The sequence below is a fragment of the Ochotona princeps genome, chromosome 17 (assembly GCF_030435755.1).
Source record: "Ochotona princeps isolate mOchPri1 chromosome 17, mOchPri1.hap1, whole genome shotgun sequence".
In the NCBI taxonomy this organism is placed as follows: Eukaryota; Metazoa; Chordata; class Mammalia; order Lagomorpha; family Ochotonidae; genus Ochotona; species Ochotona princeps.
The window spans coordinates 18,920,072-18,939,955 of NC_080848.1; the positions used below are offsets into that span (position 1 = coordinate 18,920,072).

At 60.0% G+C, this 19,884-nt stretch overlaps 1 protein-coding gene across 6 annotated transcripts in view; it reads right to left on the bottom strand.

Moving 5' to 3' along the window:
- Positions 1-19,884, bottom strand: part of ARHGAP23 (Rho GTPase activating protein 23) — a 67,998-nt gene that overhangs the window by 26,570 nt on the left and 21,544 nt on the right. For 2 of the 6 annotated variants that reach the window (XM_058676179.1, XM_004591121.3), the window contains exons 2-7: positions 8,485-8,646; positions 6,428-6,455; positions 5,332-5,427; positions 5,059-5,137; positions 4,891-4,945; positions 1,310-2,492 (exon numbers count right to left, since the gene is read on the bottom strand). In XM_058676179.1, coding sequence (XP_058532162.1) covers positions 1,310-2,492; positions 4,891-4,945; positions 5,059-5,137; positions 5,332-5,427; positions 6,428-6,455; positions 8,485-8,646 — 1,603 coding nt within the window. Of the gene's footprint in view, positions 1-1,309; positions 2,493-3,447; positions 3,621-4,890; positions 4,946-5,058; positions 5,138-5,331; positions 5,428-6,427; positions 6,456-8,484; positions 8,647-11,897; positions 12,361-19,884 lie in introns of those variants that run through there. The other 4 variants (XM_058676178.1, XM_058676177.1, XM_058676180.1 and 1 more) reach the window with 4 other exon arrangements.

Consider the following 19,884-nt stretch of genomic DNA (forward strand, 5'->3'; position numbering starts at 1 on the left):
CCGTGGGACCAGCGATCAGGGTCCCTTAGCTCAGACCACGGCCCGTAGGCATCCCCTGCGATGCAGGGCCCGGCTACCATCATGCTCCCCGCAGATAACGATGTCTCCCCCTAGCAGGGGCAGAGCTGCCCTGCCACACTACACCAAGGGCACCCAGGAATCGGGTAAGCCACCCTCCCACCCTCCTCCATCAGATTGGGAGCTGCTGCGGGCAGGCACTGTGCCTCCTCCATCAGACTGGGAACCTTCGAGCGCAGAGCCAGTCTCCCCCATCCAAGAGGGAATTCTGGAGTATGAGAACTGTCTCTGCCATCGGCTGGCAGTTCCACGAGGCAGGGACTGACCACAGCTGTGTCCCCTCAGGGACTCTTCTTCTCACTCCTTAGGCTGCCCTGCTGTGAGCCCAGCTACAAGTACAACCCCTTGGGCCTGGCCTGCACTCCCTGGGCCATTATTTTCATACTGGTCTTCCTCTTACACCCTGGTACCCTGCCCTCATCAACACATCCTGGTCTCGCCTGCTCTCTCTGTACCCCTCCCTTATTCCTGACATGGGATATGAACACCACCCTCCAGACAGGCCAGAAACCCGGAAATCGCCCCAGCCCCTCACTGGTGCATACCCTTCTCCAACACAAGGCACCCCACCAGCCCATTCTGTTCTGAGGATCAAGTCCAAACCGCCAGCATCGGGAAGACCCCAGACACACTCAGCGTCTCCACAGGTTCACCTCCCTCCCTCCCTCCCTCCCTCCCTCCCTCCCTCCCTCCCCGTTTTTCTACAGTCTTGCCCTCCCTCGAGTCCCAGCCAACTGCCCTTCCTCAGATTCACTCGGGCCACCACGCTCTTCTCTGACCTGTTCTACCTCACTGCCCTCCCACAGGGCTCTCCTGTGTGACCACAGGGCCCCAGCACAGCACCTTACAAACTCCTGCTAGAGCAATGGGTGGTGGGGTGGAAGGAACAAAGAGTGAAAGATGTAAAAGGAAGGAGGGGTAAAGGAGAAAACTGATGGGTAGTTGGAAAGAAGCAATGAGTGAACAAAGGAAGGAGGCTCAGACAGAAAGGAGGAAGAGAAGGAAAGGACGGAGGGAGAGATGGTTGGAAGGATAAACGGATGGGGAATAAAGGTGTGACACGAGGATGGGAAGTTGGAGGGAGACAAAAGGACCCATGGGTGGGGACGGGTGGACAGATGAACACACACAGGAACCAGCCGGTCATGTCAGTGCCCAGCCGAGTGCCACCCACGTTAGACAGGTGGGTGGGGCCCAGGCGGGCAGGAACGGCACCCACGCCATCACTCACCGATGAAGGGGATGGAAGCCAGGGAATCTTCGGTAGTAGCCAAGGGTGCTACCTTCCTGCTCAGTCGTTCCCCTCGTCCACTGGCCTCGGGCTCGGGGGGCTCGTCCCCAAATCCCACATTCATCTGTCTTGCAGGGGTCAGCTGGACCTTGCGGCCTGTCGGAGGCTTCTGCCGCAGGACCACCTCATCACGGCGGTCCTCAGCTGGGGGCTCTGAGGCCCGGGCGCTGGGTTCTGGCCTGACAACTCTGGCTGGTGGCGGTTCTGAGGCCTCTGGTGGGAATGGTGCAGGGGACTGAGCCAAGTTGAAGGAGGGCAGCCCCCCAAAGGGTGAGTCTCGGAAAGAAAGTGCATGCAACAGGCCAGTCCGACGCTGGAATGATGGGCTGTAGCTCCGATACCCGATGTACCCAACGTCATCCAGGCCCTGCAGGCCAGCGAGGGGTGGGGCCTGGGCTCCTGGCAGGTCCCGGGATGGGCAGGTGGAGGTGCGGCCAGTTGGACGCTGAGAAGCCCAGCCGCAGCGCTCGAAACGGGGCGACACCAGGGCCCCTGGTCCCAGGGCCTCGGCGGAGCGGGTGGCCCTGCCCAGGTAGTCGTCTGAGCGTGCCCGGTGCCAGCCCTCTCGGCCCAGCTGACTCAAGGCATCCTGGGAGGTGGAGCAGGGCCAGGGACGGTGGGCAGCCACATCTTCTAGGCGGTCTTGGGAGGCGCTGCGGGCCCGGGGGGCCATGGCTGGGCACCGTCTCTCCCCCGCCCTGCGGGGGACCTGGTTCGACAGCCAGTGTGACAAGGCCTGCTGGCACTCCAGTCTGCTTGGGGGCACCCGGCTGCCAGGCTCTGGGAAGGCACGAGGCGTCCGGGATTCTGACGGCAGGTGGGGGAAGGCACCAGGACTGGGGCGGGGCTGGTTCATCCCCAGGCAGGAGTTGTCCAGATGGGCACGGGTGGCGGTGGCAGCAGTGGCCGGGATGCGTGGCCCCGGGTCACTCCAAGCAGTGGGACTCCGGGTGTCCCCGGGCAGTGCTGAGACAGGCTCAGGCACCATAGTGGCCCAGGCAGGGACCCGGGCCGGCGGAGCGTAGCTCTTGCGGGGGTAGCAGATGGGGGGCGGCTCTGGGATGCTGCGGGCCTCTCCGGAGTACGGTTGATTCCCCTTCAGGTAGGCATCCTGGGAGTAGGCCTGCCCAAGACACACAGGCAGGTGAGTGGAGCTGAAGTGGGGGGCAGGATAGCCAAGCACCCCAGGAAAGCAGTGAAGGGAGTGGTAGGAACAGGGAGCAGACAAGAACACAACTGCAGACAAGGGTTGAATGGGTCATAAACACTGGAACCTCTTTCCCTGGGGTCCTCCCCAAGTCCCCTTTTGCCCAGCAATGCCCACAGCTCCTTGAGCGTCGAGGTGCTGGTAGAGGCGGTGGCGGGGGTGGGGGGTGTTGGGCGGAGAGGGGAGAACTGGGAAACCCCAGCAGAGGCGACAAGGTGGTAGACAACACAGAATAAAGAGGCTAAGGGGCGTGTCTGGGGTGGAGTGGGCTAGGACCTCGGCAGCTGGGAACCTGGTCCCTAAGCCACTGGAGTGAGAAAGAACTTACCTCCTCCTCTGCTCTCCCCAACCCTGGAGGTAGGGGGGAGTCTGGGGGGAGGAGGGGCTGGTCCAGCCTGGGCTGACTGAGGAGGCTGGAGCCACCTTCTGCCACCCCTAAGGTCTGGAATTTGGCACTGGGAGCTGAGGCTGACGCTGCATTGCTGCGGAGTGACAGGGCCAGCTCCCAGGCCCAGCCAAAAAAGGAGGCGGCCCCCAGGGACAGCGGCCTGGTGGCCCCAGCCCCAGCCAGGCCGGCCTCCTTGGACAAGCAGCCTACGGGGAGGGGGGTAAAGAGGGACTGGTGCCGAGACCTCAGGATGCAGGATCAAAGCGGGGGAGGGTGAAACCCCACACACACAAACACCACAAAGAGACACAGGAAGACACTCGCCCCAGAGACCCACTCACACAGCCCAACACAATGAGACACCCACAGGGGCAGCCCCCCTTGCCATCCCAGGCACAAACATCACGTGACAGGGCCAGGCTGGCCACACCCCCGCACACTGGCCCCTCGAGGCCAGCCTATGCGGCCTGGAGACACACTTACCTCGCCCTTCAGCCATCCTGCCGGCTGCTCCCCCGGCTCCCAGCCTCACAGCCCGGGCATCCCACCTGCCCCACCCTCCTGAGCCCCGGACAAACACCCGCCCCCTACACACACACACTGACTGATGCCACTAGCCCCGGTCAGGGCCTGAGTGTCCCTCTGTCTGCCCTCCCCGCGGCTCCCCCTCAGCCCTGCTGGCTCTCAGGCTGGCTGGCTGGCGGCAGGAGGAGGGAGGATGGGTGTGGAGGGCCTCACCGCGTCGGTGGTGGCGTCAGCAGCTGCTGCAGCCCGATTGGCCTCCAGCCTTGGCTCCCAACCACAGGAATGCCTGGGCCCCACCCTCAGGCCGGCTGGAGATGGGTGGGTGGTATGGGCCAGTAGAGGCCCCCAGATGCCAATATCTGGGCCGCCAGCACATCAGAGTCTGGGTAGCCGTGCTCCCAGCTAATAGCCCTTGCTGCCCCTCGGCCCCTGCCAGCTGCTGCTGATGCCTGCGGCAGGGAGAAGGGATGCCCTGGGTTCCACCCTGGCCATACCTTGCCCTCCCCGCCGGAAGAGGAGTGCACAGGAGGCAGGGCCTTGAGCCTTGGGATGAGCAAGGGGACGATCGAGGCCAGGGGCGGAGGCTCCCGGAGGGACAGCATGCCAAGCATGGCGCTGATTACAGTGATTATGAGAGAGTGACTGCAGTTCCAGGGCCCCCGGACTTGGCCTTCAGCCATCCCTCAGGGGATGGGCAGGCTGGCTGGCCTCTGGCTGGGACCCACAAGGCCAGGGAAGGGGGCACTGGGCGGAGAAGGCGAGGGACACATTCGAGTGTACACATGCCTGCATGACTTCAGGGTGTGTCCCCCCTTCCCCTGTCTGTCCCTGTCTGTAGGGCATGCTCTCCCTTGGAGGGGGGTGGGTAGGAAGGGCTGAGGAGGCTCAGCCTGCTGGCCACCTACTGCATCCACCTGGGATGCTGGGACACTGCTAACCGTGTGCACCCGGGAGCAAGCTGGGACATCCAGGACACAGAAATGGCACTGAGCCATGGCAAGTGTGTGGTAAGGCTCGGTGCTCAGAAGTGGGGACCTGTGTATGGTCCAGCTGTGTCTACATGACCCGTGTGTGTGTACGTGCAACAGTGCCCATGACGATGGGGCGGCCCAAGACTCCTGCTGTGTATGTGAGTGTGCATGTATGCACACACACTGTTATAGCCAGGGAGGGGATGCTGGGAGCCAACAAGAACATGCCAGCCCAGCAGGGCATGCTGGGCACCCTCCTTTCAGATACCCTGGTAGGAATCCTGCCTGCCGAGATCAGCACAGCACAGCCTGAGTGAGGCAACCAGCGGCCCCAGCCTAGGAATGGGCCTGGTAGCCTCAGCTGGGCAAGGATGGGCAGCGCTTCTCCTTGCACTTCCTCATTGGGTGTAAGGGCTGAGGAGGAACTCACCATCTGCAGGATGTCCTCATCCTTGGGCATGATGGACAACTCCAGGGCATCGTCACTGTGGAGATGGGTGGAGGGTTGGGCCAGGCTAGGGCACAGGGCAGAGAGCACAGGGCCTCTGAGGGTCCCACGGCCAAGGGCATGGGCCAGCTGTGGGCAGGGGTCACTCACCTATTCTGGATCAGAGCTATCACCTGGGAGTAGGTCTTCCCAATGACACTTTCCCCATTCACCTTCACCAGCCGGTCTCCTGGACAAGGGGCAGGACCACACATCAGGACAAGCAATGCCTGGGGCCCCCAGGAGAAACCCCCGACTAGGCATGGATGGCAGTGAGAGATTGGGGTCTCCCTGACACCTGCATGCAGGCCTCCCATCCTAACTGGAAGGCAGAACGGAGAGCCCCCAGAGGAGGCTAGCAGGCTGGGGTGCCAGGGCGCTCACCTGTGCGAAGCCCCGCCCTGTGGGCAGGCCCATCCTCCTTCACGTTCTTTACAAAGATGGTGTCCATGGGCTCCATCCGGGGCCGTGGGGAAGGTCCTGGTGGGTGTGGTGAGGTCAGTTTGAGGGTGGCTGCTGAGAGCACAGCCATGCACAGCTACACAAGGCATACTCAGAGACGGGTCTCATACACACACACACACACACACAGCCACACACACACGCACAGCCACACAAGTGCAAGCACAGCCGAGAGAGGAGAACCTCCAGGACATCCCAAATTGCTCCCCAACTGCCTGTGTGTTGCCAGCAGGTGTTGGACACCAAGCGGACAAGGACTGACCCATCCTTGTCCCTCCAAAGCTCCTGCGTAGTGGAGGATATCAAAATTTCCTCTCCTTTCTCTTCCCCCTGCCACTCCCCACACACACTAAGGAGACGGTGCCCACAGACCAGGGAGAGGCCCAACCCCCGTCTCCCACCTACTCCCTGTTCCAAGGCTGGGGGGCTTCAAGGAGAACCCTTGGGGCCCCAAAATGGGAATGAATGACATTTCACCCCACAATACTCCTCTGCAGCCAACAGTCCCGGTTCTTGTGGGCTGGCTCCCCCAACCCTCCACTACAGCCACTACATGGGGACACAAGAAGACAGTGTCCTCATGGATGCCCAGGAGAAGCTGAGCAGCAGAACAAGACAGCTGCCGCTATGCCAACAGCCAAGGGGAGCTAAGCCCTAAGCCCTTAGCCACAATGTCGCCCACTATTTCCCAGGACCCCAAGGACAGCACTCCTAGCTCAGGCCACCCCACCACCAGCCTCCAGGCTCCACAGCTCCCTGCCGGGCCCAGGATTTGGGCACATGCAGGGCCAGGCCAGGCCCTGAGTGTCCACAGACGCCAGCAGAATTCTGCAGGTACACAGGCCCCAAGGGAGATGGAGGCACAGAGGGCAGGAGAGTGAGGAGGTGCCCAGGGCGGCCATGACAGGAACAGATAGAAGACACGGGGTGGCAAAGCAGGGGAGCTGGGCAGAGGCAGGGGTGAGGGTGGAGGACAGGAGGGGAGCAGGAGCTGAAGAGGGTGTCTCCAACTACTTACCTCCTCCTCGGCCTCCATTCTCTTCCTCCTGCAGGGAACAGAAAGCTGGGTATGGGCCCTGTGTCCAGCCATGGCAGCATGAGGGAGGCCCAGCTTCCTGATCGTCTTCCAACTAGCCCAGCAGCAGCAGGCTGGGGGTGCTGTCAGCTGGGGCATCCAGCCCCCACCCCACCCCATTCCCCACCAGAATCCCCCAGTAACAAACACAACCATCTCTCGCACCTGCCAATCCCACCACTCCAGCCCCAAGCTGTCTGACACCCATGCCCCCTTCCCTTGGCGCACTCCCAGCCCGGCAGACACAGATAAGCAAGCAAGAGGAGGGCGAAGAGTGGCTATGGCCCTCAGAGGATGAGAGGCCAGGCCTGATTAGGGTCCCCTCTGGGGGTGGGGACTCTGAGGCAACTGGAGGGGGACAGGGGGAAGGCCTGGGAGGAGGGCGGGGATGCAGGTGCAGACACCGGGTGTCCAGGATAAGCGAGGCCTTATGTGGGCCTGGACCCACGGGCTGAAAGGGGAGGCTGGGTGCCACTGAGGGACAGCAGGAAGGCCACAGCCCTCAGGCTCGCCGGCAGGGGCATAGAGAGCCAATGGCGGATGCTCCGTGGAGAGAGTGAGGTGCAGCCAGGAGCTGGGTTCCCAGGGGATCGATCAGGTTTTGGGACCAGTCTGGCAGAGAGGAGCAAGCGCTGCTGGATGCAGGGAAGATCCAGGAGGTGGGACAGAAAAAGTCAGCAGGATGGGGCATTTTAGAGTGGTGTCCCCTCATATGACTCTCCCAGGATAACTACATTTCACAGATGACAAGGCCAATCAGAGCTAGGGACATGGTGGGCTACAGGAAGGCTGCTGGGCACTGCAGGGGAGCAGACCTGCCCTCAATTCCATGCCAGTGTGTGCCCACTGATGCAAGCTGACAGCACAGAGAGCGAATAGCAGGGGCAGACGGATGTATTAGGATGGTTGGGCTCCCCACTGCCTCCCATGCAAGTCGCAGGGAGACAGGGAGGATGCCCTCCCACCCAGGGCAGGTCTGGAAAGAGGACGGAGCCCTTCCGTCTTCCAAGAGTACTCCGAGGACCAGGGCTCCCCCAGCCAACATGGTCTTCGCTGCATACTGCTTCTGCCAGGGTCTCCAGAGAGAATGTGGCAGGGGCCAAAAAGAAGAGGCACTCTGAGATGGGAAGGAAGAAAGGACTGGGGCACTGGGGGTGCTGGTGCATGGGGTATTTATGGGGCAATGCCCTCCACCCACACCATGCCATCTGTCCCCATAAGTTTCTCAGTACAGCTGAAGCCAGAGAGAACGGCCATGCAAGCTCCCCAGGCCCAGACATGGGCAAAGAACTGCAGGATTACATACACACGCGACGTGCTCATGAACAGCAGTGGCACAGAGTACCACAACACACGTGTCCGTGCCCACAAGCCACGTACGCACACACAGACAGGAACACCTGGTGCTCTGTGTCCCAGAAGAGAGCTCTCTCCCACCAACAGCTACTAAGGCTGATCCCAAAGTAAACTTGGCCCCTCCCCTGCTGGACCCGGCCCCTAGCCCTGGGTCAGCTCTAACTCCTGGATGCAAAATCCTTGACCTTCACTTTGGGGCTGTTAGGGTCCCGCAGGGATGAAGTCACTACTAAATACCCTCTAGCAACCTGACCCCAAGCCCAATAAGGACCAGGACCCAGAGCCATGCCTTGCCATGGCTGGGCACAGCATGGACATGGCCTGGGTACCCCGGCGAGGAGACTCAAGTGTGTTAGGATGGGCTCGCTGAAGGCTCAGCTGGTCCCAGGAGCACCTTTCCCAAGACATCATCCACCGTCCATTGCCCAAGGTCCCTGCTCCTGACCAGCCACACCCTCTTCTCCCACAAGACCCAGTCCACACTGGGAGAAGCCCAGTGTCCTGCTGGGACTGGCCGTGCCTTCCTACAGCTTCAACCACCCTCTCCCCCAGCAACCCCACAGAAGGAGGTCAGCCTGCAGGCACCCGGGAAGCCTGGATTCTTGGAGCTGGGCCAGGTCAGGCCAGGCCAGGGCAGATCATACCTTCAGGCTGCAGTGCACGGCTGACTCGGGCGGGTACACGATGAAGTGGCGCAGGGTGAAGCCGAAGCCATCCTGCAGGCTCTTACGCAGCAGCAGCGGCCTCGGCCCCTGCCAGGGCAGGGGGCGCCCAGGTGAGCACCCATCTCGCGGGCCCAGTGGCAGCTGCGGATCAACAGGGAGACAGGGTTGCATCTTGGGCGGCTGGTACTCCTGCAGCCGAGGACCTTGGGTGGGGGAGGGATTGGTATCCAGGTCTCTCTGGCCCACCCTAATCTCCTCTAGCCCCTTTCTTCCCCTCCCACCCTATCAGCCCAGGGTCCCTTCTTCCCCCTCGGCCATGCCTTTGCCTCCAGGGAAACAAGCTGTCACCGTGAGCTCCAGGTAACCTTTGCTTGCTGAGCACCTACTATGTGCAAGGCCCTGGGGCATACAGCCCTCCCCCCAGCAAGTGCCCGCTGCTGCCTGAGCATGCACACACTCACACAAATACGCTCTTGCTCACACGCAGAAGCCTCATACAAGGGCACATACATATGCATACACTCTTCTGCAGACAAAACACTCCATCAACACAGAGATATACAGACATGCCATGTGAGCACACAACACACAGGGACACGGGAGACATGCAGACACACCAGTCCACACACACATCAAGGGAACACATGGGGACCAAGTGCCAAGTGGGAGTGGACTGGACATCAGGCAACTGAAAGGACTTCCTGTGGCTCAGGCTCAAGGCCCAACCCTTCACCGGAAAGGGTGGGGGGATGTTCCACCCTCTGTCCGAGCTGCTCAAATACTTGGGATTCCCCAAGATGACAGCACTCCAGGCAGTTGAGGACCAGGGCCAGAGTAGGGCGGGACTCAGGCTGTTTCTAGGGCAGGAGGCAGAAGAAGGCGACTTCTGGTCTGCTTGAACTCATCGGGAAGTGGATGACAGAAAGGCCACAGGGGACTGTGCACAGAGAGCCACAGGGCTCACTCCCAGCAGCCGGCAGCCTGGTCAGTCTGCTGTCCCTAACCCAGTCCCTTCACCTGCACCCTTGGCACCCTCTAGGGTTCCCTGGCATGGAGTGGGAGCCTTCAGCTGACCGGCTGGACACCACCCTTGCAGTGAGGAGCTGCCAAGCCACAGTTTAGTTAGGTCCCCTCTTCCCCCTCGAACAGCTGGACAAAGTGCAATGACATTTGCCATTCAGATCCACTTGTCCAGGCTCCTTTTCACACATGTGGTGGAGGGGGAGCTGCATGCGTGCCCAGCCACGTGCTGGGGATCTGGGCATGGGGTGGGAGGCGAGCTATGGTGCGCACGCGTAGACGAGGGCCTAGAAAATTCTATCAAAATGTGACTTGAGGGTGTCTCTCTCTCCCTTCTCTTGTGAGGCACCCCACCTCCTGGCTTTCTCTCGGGAAGTGCTTCCCTTCCCTGAAAAAAAAATAAAAAAGTGACTTGGGCAGCAGGCTGGCTTTCCACAGTTCCAGAAAGTAGGGCCCAATGGGCCAGGTAAGATCCAGGCAAGGGAGTCCATTCCAACTACAGAGGTTCCTGGAAGGGCCTAAGCCAAGTGGAAGTGCAGGCTGGGGTCTCTGCAGGGAACCATCATCAGTTAAGAGAGCTGGTGACCCCTTCCACCCCTCCGCCCCTCCAGCTTGTAGCTAGCCACAGCCAGGCTTTTCTGCAGAGCCCCTGCTGGCCCACAGGGGTCGGGGGAGGCCAGAGGAGAGAATTTCCTGGGAATTCTGCTGAGGAGAGAAATCCCCTGGATTTGCTTTCACTGCTGACCTGGCAAGCAACTGATCAGGAAGAGGAGAGGGCCACGGTGGGGTGACTCCATCTCGCCTCCAGTGCCACAAGCCCCTGCTCCCCCCTTGTGTGACATGCCGCCCCCCCAGCTCTTGCACACCTCCCCCCGCCCCGCCCCAGGGGGCTCGTGGCCCAGGCTGTTCCCAGGGCCCATTGTTTTGCTGGTGTCCTGGATTAAGGTTTAAGCCACCAGCTGCCCCAGTGTTGAGAAGAGGCTGAAACAGGTCCCCGCACGCACGCCCCCGCCTCTCCCCCTGCACACAACCTGCCCGGAGCTGCCAGCTGCCTGGGGGTACCATTCCTGAGGGTCCTGCCTGGATTCCCTGGGGGAGGGAGCAGCAGGCATGCTGTCCTCACCCACATCCCCTCCTCCCACCCAGAGCACAGCACACCTTATCTCGGCCTCTCCCTTCCTTTCCTCTATTCCTTCCCTCCAGCCCCCCTCCCCCTCTAACGAGGCTCCTGCCAGTGCCAGCAGCTCCCTGTCCTAGCTACCACAGCACTGCGTGAAGAGGAGACAGCACGGAGCAATCAGCAGCTGAAGTAACCAATCCTCCTGCGGGAAGTCCTTTCTTAGGTGTAACCCTAATCCTTAACGCTTTCAGAGACCCATCTTTCCTCTCCTCCTCTCCCCTAGGATGGCACAGGGTCCTGCTCTCTTCAGCAAGGGACTGGGTGGCACACAAGGGGGGCAGGGAGGAGGAATGTGACAGGTGCAGAAACAGAGTATCAGCAGTGGAGACCAGAAAGGCAATCAGACTCAGGAAGAACAACTCTCACACAAACCCCCACCCTGCCTCTGGCCGACATGAGGACAGAGCTGCCCAGGACATGGTCAGGGGACCCAGGGACTCTGCTGATACTCATGATGACACTCCCACTGCCCTGTCAGGGAAGGAGGTGACATTCTGAAATACCAACCCAGCGTGGGGGAGGGCATTCATGGCTGGGGGAGGGGGTGGGCTGGCCACACCAGGAGCTGGAACCCAAGAGTCCTGTTCCTCCCTGCCTTCCCACCCCCTCCCTGGGAGCGGGCAGAGGTCAGTGCAGGCAGCACAGCCCCTGGGCTGGGCACGGAGCCCACTGTGACTCACGTCCTACCAGCCTGCAGACCCGGCCACCGACACATCGCCTGCCCCCACTGCAGGCGCCGTGGGTCCTCACCCTCCTGCGGCTCATTCTGCCTCCCTTGCCCACTAGTTAAGGTGCTCAGGTCAGGCACTGGGAGCAGGTGGAACATGCCTGCCCCCCAATTTTCTGCCCCCCTGCCTGGCTTTCTTTCCGTCTCTTCCAAACCAAACTCAAATTCTTGGGTGCCCCGGTGTCTCCAAAATGCTCTGATCTTGTCCACCCTCCCACGGCCTGCCACTCGGGGGCCTGAGCCCCTCCCCTCCAAGGCAGCCAGACGCATTGGGACATCCCCCAAGAAAGCTAGAAAAACTCCAAGTCCCAAATCCAACACCCGCACTTTTGCTCACGTCTCTTCTACCCCTCAGTAAGGCCCCACTCCAAGGACAGCAGTCGCGGAATGCAGAGCTCCAAGGTCGCAGGGCCTTGGGCACCCGGTCCAACCCAGCCCCAGGCTCCTATTCCCCCAAGCGCTCACCCTGGCCCGGCGTGGCCCTGGCGGTGCACGACGATCACGGTGGCCGAGGTAGGGAACCCAGAGGCAGCGTGGCTCCGGGGCGCTGCAGTCCACGCCGACGGCGCGTTCCCAGCGCCAGCCCTCAGCCCCCGCGCGCTCCACGCGCCACACGGCGCTGCCCGAGAGCGCCGGGGCTAGCGGGGGTCCAGGGGACCGGTCGCCGCCCCTGCCTGGGCTCGTTCCGGGCCTGGCTTCCGGAGAGGGACGAGCGGCTCGGTGACCCGTGACTGCTCGGCGCTCGGCGGCAGGCAGCGTACCGCGCCCCCCAGGAGGCAGGTGGGCCCCAATGGGCCCCGCCCGCCCCCCGGAGCCGCGGGCCACAGGCCCTGGGGCCCCGAGGGGACGGACGGCCCGCGCGGACGGCGGCAGGACGGCTGGAGCGGCTCGCGCCTCCCGCGCCTCCTGGCTGAAGGCGCCCAAGCCAGACTCGCCGGCGAGTCGCGCAGGGCAGACACCTCCCCCTCCGGGGCGGCCCCTTTCCAAGGCCGCCCACATCCCACACACTCACCCCACACCACACGCCCTAGGGACACTGTACGCCCACTCCCCCGCCTCGCACTGCACTTGGCACTCGACGTATGCACAGACGTGGCCCTCCCTCTTACCCAAACACTCGCACACTCTACCTGCCGCACACCTGGCGCCCCTCCCCGGCGCAGCCACATCTGCGTCTTACATCCCAAGGCAATACAGTCCCACGTGCAGTTATGGGCTGCGCAGGTACTTATGCACACAAGGGCCTACCCCACTCACGCTGCAGACCCACTCCACACACACGCACATAGCACACGGTGACCCTCACCTTCACCCTCCCCTGCAATCCGGAACCTCCCAGCCACGGTCCACACTGGGCAGAAACAGCATCTCAGGCGTGGCCACTGAGCCCCTGAAAGTGCACATGAAGGGTTTCTAACCGGGATACCCTCCAGCCTCATGCTGTAAGCTGCCCAGAGCACAGTGCCACTCTCAACAGCCCTCACCACGGAGAACCACACAACGAGACAGCAGATGGCATCCCCACCCACCCCTCAAGACTTCTGCCACCAGCAAGCTGGCAGCTCCAGGCCCAGGGGTCCCCAGCCCACCTCCAGCATGTGAGCTACACAGGAAGCCCTGGGGGATGTCAAACTCCACCCTCCTTCCTTTTGCTGATGGGCTCCCACTTGCTCTTCTCCCTATCTGGTCATCCCCTGTCCCCCAGTAGGTGGCCCACAGGAGAGTTACTTGGCCTAAAAACCGGAGGGGAGGCGGACAGACTATGGGAGGTGAGGAGGCCTGGGGCAGATGAAGGAGGGGTGGAGCGACAAAGGGATGGGAGGCTGAGGGGGTATGTTGGGGGGTGGGCAAAGAGAGGACCCTTAGAGGCGCATAGGATACAGAGAAGGGAGAGAGGAGGAAGAGTGAGGGCGAAGTGCGGGCTGCCCCCAGTCAGCCAGCAGTGGTTTTGTTCTCCGGTTTCCTGTTTGCAGCTTGCTGGGCCCCCTGCGCAGGAGCTGGACCCCCGCCTCCTCCCTGGCGGAAACTGGAAAGGAAGAGCAGGGGCCGCCTCCATAGCTGAGTCAGGAGGGCAAGGAGAGAGAGCGGGAAAGGGCCGCAAAACAAGGTGCGGGGTCGGGGGACCCCAGTCAGGAGCAGGGAGATCCTACAAGGTAGAAAAATCTAAGGGTTCAGGGTGGGAACCACTCCTGCCCTCTTGTCTTGTACCTCCCTCCCTGCCAAGGGGCAGCCGGAAGTACCACTAAGCCAGCCTCAACCACCTCACTGTCAGTGTGTCCCCCCAACCCTGGGCTCAGGGGGTGTCTAAAGCTTCAAGTATGACCTGTGGTGCTACAGACATACCAGGCCGGTCCTTCCAGGTGTCTTCCTGTCTCTCCTCCGGGCAATGGAGGCAGCTCCATTGCCCGGAGCCCCTGGAGCTTTTGGCCTCTTACAGCTTAGCTAACCCGTGCTGCCCAGGGCCTGTTGAGGAGTCTCATTTCATCAGAAACTGCCCCGGGCAGGGAGCTCACGTCCACACTGGTCCATGGCATGTCCTCCAGCAAACTTACACCTTCCCCCCACCACCACCTCCACCTCAGCTGCCTCAGGAGTTGAGTTCACACACAGTAAGGCATCAAGAGTTGCACACAGTGTGAACAAATGATTCCCTGGGCTTGGGGAGTCTCCCAACTCCCACTCCCCCCCTTTTCCACTGGGAAAGGAATGTAGGGTGGGCCCCAGAAAGCCATGGGGGAGGGGGCCCAGGGCTGGGAAATACCAGGCGTTGCTGGGATTCTATTCCAAGCCTTCCTGCCCAACATGCGTCCTCCCCCTGTGTCAGGAATTACCCCGCCAAGCCAGCAGTCCCTCCCACTCCTCTCTAGCTCCAGCAGCTTCCCTGGGGAGGGGCCTGGCAGCTGTAGAGCCCTCCCCCTCCCCCGCAGGATGTCAGCCTTCCTTGTCAGCACCCCTGTGAACAGGAGGGAGAGGGGGGAATGGGGATGGACCCAGGGACTGGTTTTTGGTTGCAGAAGCAGGCTCAGAGAGGACAAGCTCAGAAGGGGCTTGGCTTTCCCGGGGTGGGGGGGGGACTGTTCACAGTCCAGTGCTCCCTGACCCTGGGGTCTGCTCATTCAGTAGCCACATGCTGAGTACCTCTTGGGGGTCTGGGACACCTGGGAGAACAGGCTGTCCTCACCACGGGAGGACAGCAGGTTCCCCAAGAGTGGCTTTCCTCAGCACTAGAAGTCTTTGGGGATCCCATCGCTCAGGTGGTGCTGGAGCAGCTGCCTTGACTCCTTATCACCTGCTTCCTTTGCTGGAGGAAAGCAGCAACTGGGACCGGAACGGGGTTGGGGAGCATCCTTGGGCCCCAAGGCCGGGAGGGGGCAAAAAGAGGGAAACTGATAGCATTGCAAGGGCGCGGCTCAGGAAGCGAGGGGCACTCAGGGTCAGTTCCGCCTGCCTTTCCTTCCTCCAACATGCTCAGCACCTCCTCCCAGCAGGCAGGCCCACAGCCTAAGGTGACAAACAATGTCCCCACCCTCAAGAGGATCCTCCAGCATTTATGAAATTCTTCCTGGTCCCCATATACCCTCCACCAAACGCCAGCCCCCAGGCACCCCACCACCTTGTGCACACACAGGCACATCCCACAGCCAGCACCTGCCACCCCAAGGCACGCAGGTAATGTGATACCTGATGCACGCCCACGCCTCCCACCCTCTGACCGCTTCACGGGTTGGTCTCTTCCTCGCTCAAGGGTGCCTGCCCCAGGAGCTGCCTCCACCCTTTGGCCCCGTTTGGATGCCTGGTTCTCAGTGGGCTACTGAGGGTGTGAGAGCTCCACCTGACATGCCCCAGCAGGCCAAGCTGACGAGCCGGCTGGGCAAGCCTGGCTCCCAGAACCCTTGGTGCGAACACAGCCTGCGTCGCTGCTGACCTGCCCCCACCCCCAGACAGACACACACAGACACAGACACACACACACACACACACACACACACACACACTCGGTCCAGCAAGTTGACAGGCAGGGTTTCTGAGGATCTTCAGGTTTGGGGTTACAACTATGAGCTGTTTCGATTGCCTATGAACACACAGCCTTAGCTATGCTTGGCCACGTGTGCACAACGATACACTGCCAGGTTCAGGCAAACTTATTCCCACAGGCACGGCCCCCACCTCCCTCCAGCAACCAGGGTTCCCACAGGCTCCCAGCATGCCTCGGTTCCTCCACACAAGGAGGAGAGTCCTTTGCAGAGCACTGGCCTCTGGGCTGTGTGGCAGTGGGGGGGGGGGGGAGAGGGTGGGGAGGCAACTAGAAACCCCAGGACGAAGCCTGCTTCTAGCAGACAAGCAGTGTGGCGTAGGTGCCAGGCTGGCAGGGCACCCTCCCTGCAGGAGAGCCAGCCGTCTCTCCAGGGACCACAAGGGAGGAGCCTCGTGATGAGCATCTTCCCTCATGCAGGGAATGAGCACTTGCAGACAAGGCTGGGTCTGGAGCAGCCACAAAGTAAACACCAGGGCCAGGGGCCCAGGGCCGGCCACCACAGATTGGCACGGGGGGGGGGGGGGTGGCAGGGCTCACCCCAGGCCTTCTCCACCCTCCACCTGCCCCACCCAGCAGCCCCTAGTCCTCTCCCTGTAGGCCCTCCAGGATCCATTCTGGTTCCTGGGCCTGTCCCAGAACTCTCCACGGGGAAAGGGATCTGCCTCCTCTATCAAATTGGAGGCTCCCCGGGGAGCCAGGGCCTTATAGCCTAACTAGGTAGGCACAGCCTGTGTCCTTGCCCAGACTGGAGACTGCCCAGGGCACAGCCTGCACTTCTCCCCATGACACTTGACAGCTCCCGAAGGAAAATGGCTGTTGACCTTTCCACTGACGGATTTGCTTGGATCATAGAAGGCTCTTCAAAATTACTGGTGTGATGGGCCCGGCCGCGTGGCCCAGCAGCTAAAGTCCTCACCTTGAACGCCCTGGGATTCCTATGAGCACTGGTTCTAATCCCGGCTGCTCCATTTCCCATCCAGCTCCCTGCTTGTGGCCTGCGAAAACAGTTGAAGACGGCCCAAAGCTTGGGACCCTGCACCCACATAGGAGACCCAGAAGAGCTCCTGGCTCCCGGCTTTGGATTGGCACAGCACCGGCTGTTGCAGTCACTTGGGGAGTGAGTCATAGGATGGAAGAACTTCTTCTCTGTCTCTCCTCCTCTCTGTATATCTGCCTTTCCAATAAAAATTAAAAAAAAGAAAAAGTGTTTTTTTTTTTTTTGAAAGAAGTATTTGGGGCCCAGCGTGATAGCGTAGCGATGAAAGTCCTTGCCTCGAACGCTCCAGGATCCCGTACGGGCGCTGGTTCTAATCCTGGCGGCCCCGCTTCCCATCCAGCTCCCTGCTTGTGGCCTGGGAAAGCAGTCAAGGACAGCCCAAAGCCTTGGGACCCTGCATCTGCATGGGAGACCTAGGAGAGGTTCCAGGCTCTTGGCTCCGGATTGGCTTAGCTCCAGCCATTGTGGCCGCCTGGGGAGTGAACCTTCTGTCTCTCCTCCTCTCTGTATATCCACATTTCAAATAAAAATAAATAAATCTTTTTAAAAAAAAAGTATTTGGAGTCTCTCCTTTTTTTTTTTTCTTAAGATTTCTTGACTTGGGAGCCAGGGTCATGGCTCAACAAGCTAATCTTCTACCTTTGATTAAGTGTCAGCATCCCCAGTGGGCACCAGTTTGTATCCCAACTGCTCTGCTTCCCATCCAGATCCCTGTTTGTGGCCAGGGAAAGCAGCAGAGGATGATCCAGAAGCCTTGGGAACTTGTACCCATGTAGGAGACCTGGAAGAAACTCCTGGCTCCTGACTTCAGATCGGCTCAGCACTGGCCATTTGTGGAATATCTTTCCACCTCTCCTTCCTTCTGCAAGTCTGCCTTTCCAATAAAAACAAATGGATGTTTTAAATAAAATACTTATTTACTTGAAAAGCAGACAGAAAAAGAGGAAGAGTGAAAGAGATCTTCCATCTACTGGTTCAGGCCCCCAAATGGCCACAATGGTAGGGCTGTTCTGGGCAGAAGCCAGGAACCAAGAACTCCGTCTGGCTCTCCCACATGAGTGGCAGTGCCCCCAAGGACTTGCACTCTCCTGTTGCTTCCCAGGTGCACTGACAGGAAGCTGGCTGGGAAACAGAGCAGGTAAGACTTGAACGGGCACTCTGACAAGGGATGCCTATGTCTCAAGTGGTGGCTTAACATGCAGTGCCACCACTGGCCCCAAGAACTATTACTTAAAGACTACAGAATTTCAGTGGGAAGGATTAAAAAAAAAAATCCCAGCGGTACATGGTGGTGGTGGTTGCACAACATGGAAATATACTGAATGCCACTGAACTGCAGTTAGAGTGGCTAACATGGTAAATAGTATATACATAAAGTTACAAGGAAGAGAACAGGAAAAAGTCCGAATTCAGGCCAAAAAGAAAACTGCTGAGAGAGCAGGCCTGCGGAGCAGAGGTTAAGATGTTTGGGATGCCTGCATGCATATCAGAGCACCTTGGGTCAAGTCCCGCATCCTCTCTGGATTCCAGTGTCCTGCTGAGGCATGCCCTGGGAGTCAGCACAGGACAGCTCAGGTGCAAGGGCCCCAGACACCCATGTGAGGGCTCCAGGGAGCTCCAGGCCCCCTGTCAGCCTGGCCCAGTCCCAACTCCTGTGGGCATTTGAGAGATGAACCAACAAGTGAGTTTTCTCCTCTCCCTCTCTCTCTCATGCTCAAATAAACAAATAACAATTCAGACTGTAGAACAAAGGCCTGGCTCTCCCCTTGTCAACCAGGAGCAGACAGCCAGGCGTATGTTGCCCAGAGAACTCCCGGCCTCACCAGCACTGCACCTGCTCCAGATTCCTCACCCAGGGACAGCAAGGCTGCCAGGAGAGGAGGAGCTGTGGGCACGGTAGGTCCTTTGGCATCGGAGGCTTGACCAGGGTACGTGCAAATGTGCCTGAGGCCCCGCCCCACACCAAAGTGGAACAGCCTTTCCTGGCCGAAGCCTGGCCCAGTGAAGAGTTCCTGTACCACAACTCCATCTGTTCCAAGCCCTGCCCCATGCTCACCCACCGCCTGTAACACACACCTACCCAAAGGTGTGCCCGTAAAGAGCCATGTGCTCCAAGGAAAGAAGGGTACTGTGTCTCCAAGCCAGCAGGGCCGGTAGGTCCCGTGGGGAGCAGAGCCCCCTGCTGGCCTAGCTGGGCATGCCTTATTTCCCTCAGAGCCCACAGGGGCTGAGTCATTCACTGTGGCGGAGGAAGGTCCCCTGCATAAACACAAACCAACCGGAGGACCGGGAGTCTCCTTTTGGTTAGGGAGCCCCAAGGAGCAGGGGAGTCTAGAACTTTCTGGAGGCTGAGTCCCCTGCAGTGACTCAGAGCCAAGCTCATCACCCACCCAGGACAGCTCGCTTCCCAAGAAAACTGGAGAGGACTCAGGTATAAATCTCCCATAGTCCCCTCATCCAGAAGTCCTTCCTGTAGCCTGACCACCCAAGCAGACAGAAGGTGCACTCACTGGCTACTTTCAGAGGACAGCTTAGGTTCCTTGAAGCTAGGCCACACCCCCTCCCAGTGCAGGTCCCAGCAGACACCCCCAGGGCACTTGGGGCTTCCTGCAGGGAGGGCCTCTCAGCCCCACCCCTGAAACCATCCCCTCACCCCAGCCCTGCCCAACCTGCCCAGGTTACCCCTGCCCTCCCCCTCACACGCAGCCCTGCCTTAATCCTTCCCTTAACTGCAAGGCCCTAGGCTGTTGGCTCTGCAGGGTCCAGCAGTGTCCCCTGGGCTGTGTGGTCATCTTGGACCCCACACTTGGGGACATGATCATGTCAGAATGAATGCTGTCTCCGTGTGGGTACTTGCCCGCCAATGCCTATTAGTTCAACTGCCAACGGCAGCCCCTGGAAATCAAGGCAGCCCTGGCTAGGCAGGGAATGCCAGGCTAAGCCAAGGCAGCACTGGGCAATGATAGGCAGGGGTAGGAGGCTGGTGAGGGAGGGGCCACCTACCCTGCTTTAGGAAGACTGTTCTGGGGCAGCAGCGAAGGCACAACATGACCTGTTGTCTCCCATACTGCAATGCCTGGGTTTAAGTGACGAGCTCAAGCACTTGAATCCTTGCCATCCATGTGGAAAACTCACATTAAGTTCCTGTCTCCTAGCTTTGGGGAGTGAACCAACAGCTGGGAGATCTCTCTCTCTCTGATTGTCAAATACATAATAATTTACTAATTAGCAAAAAAAATTAAAATTAAAAAATTTTTAAATTAAAATTAAAAAGAAATTAAAAAGAAATTAGGGGGGCAGTGCCGTGGCATAGCACATTAAGTCTCTGCCTGTAGCATCAACATCCCATAGAAGTGCCAGTTTGAGTCCTGGTTGTTCCACTTGCCATCCAGCAGCTTGCTTATGGCCTGGGAAAGCAG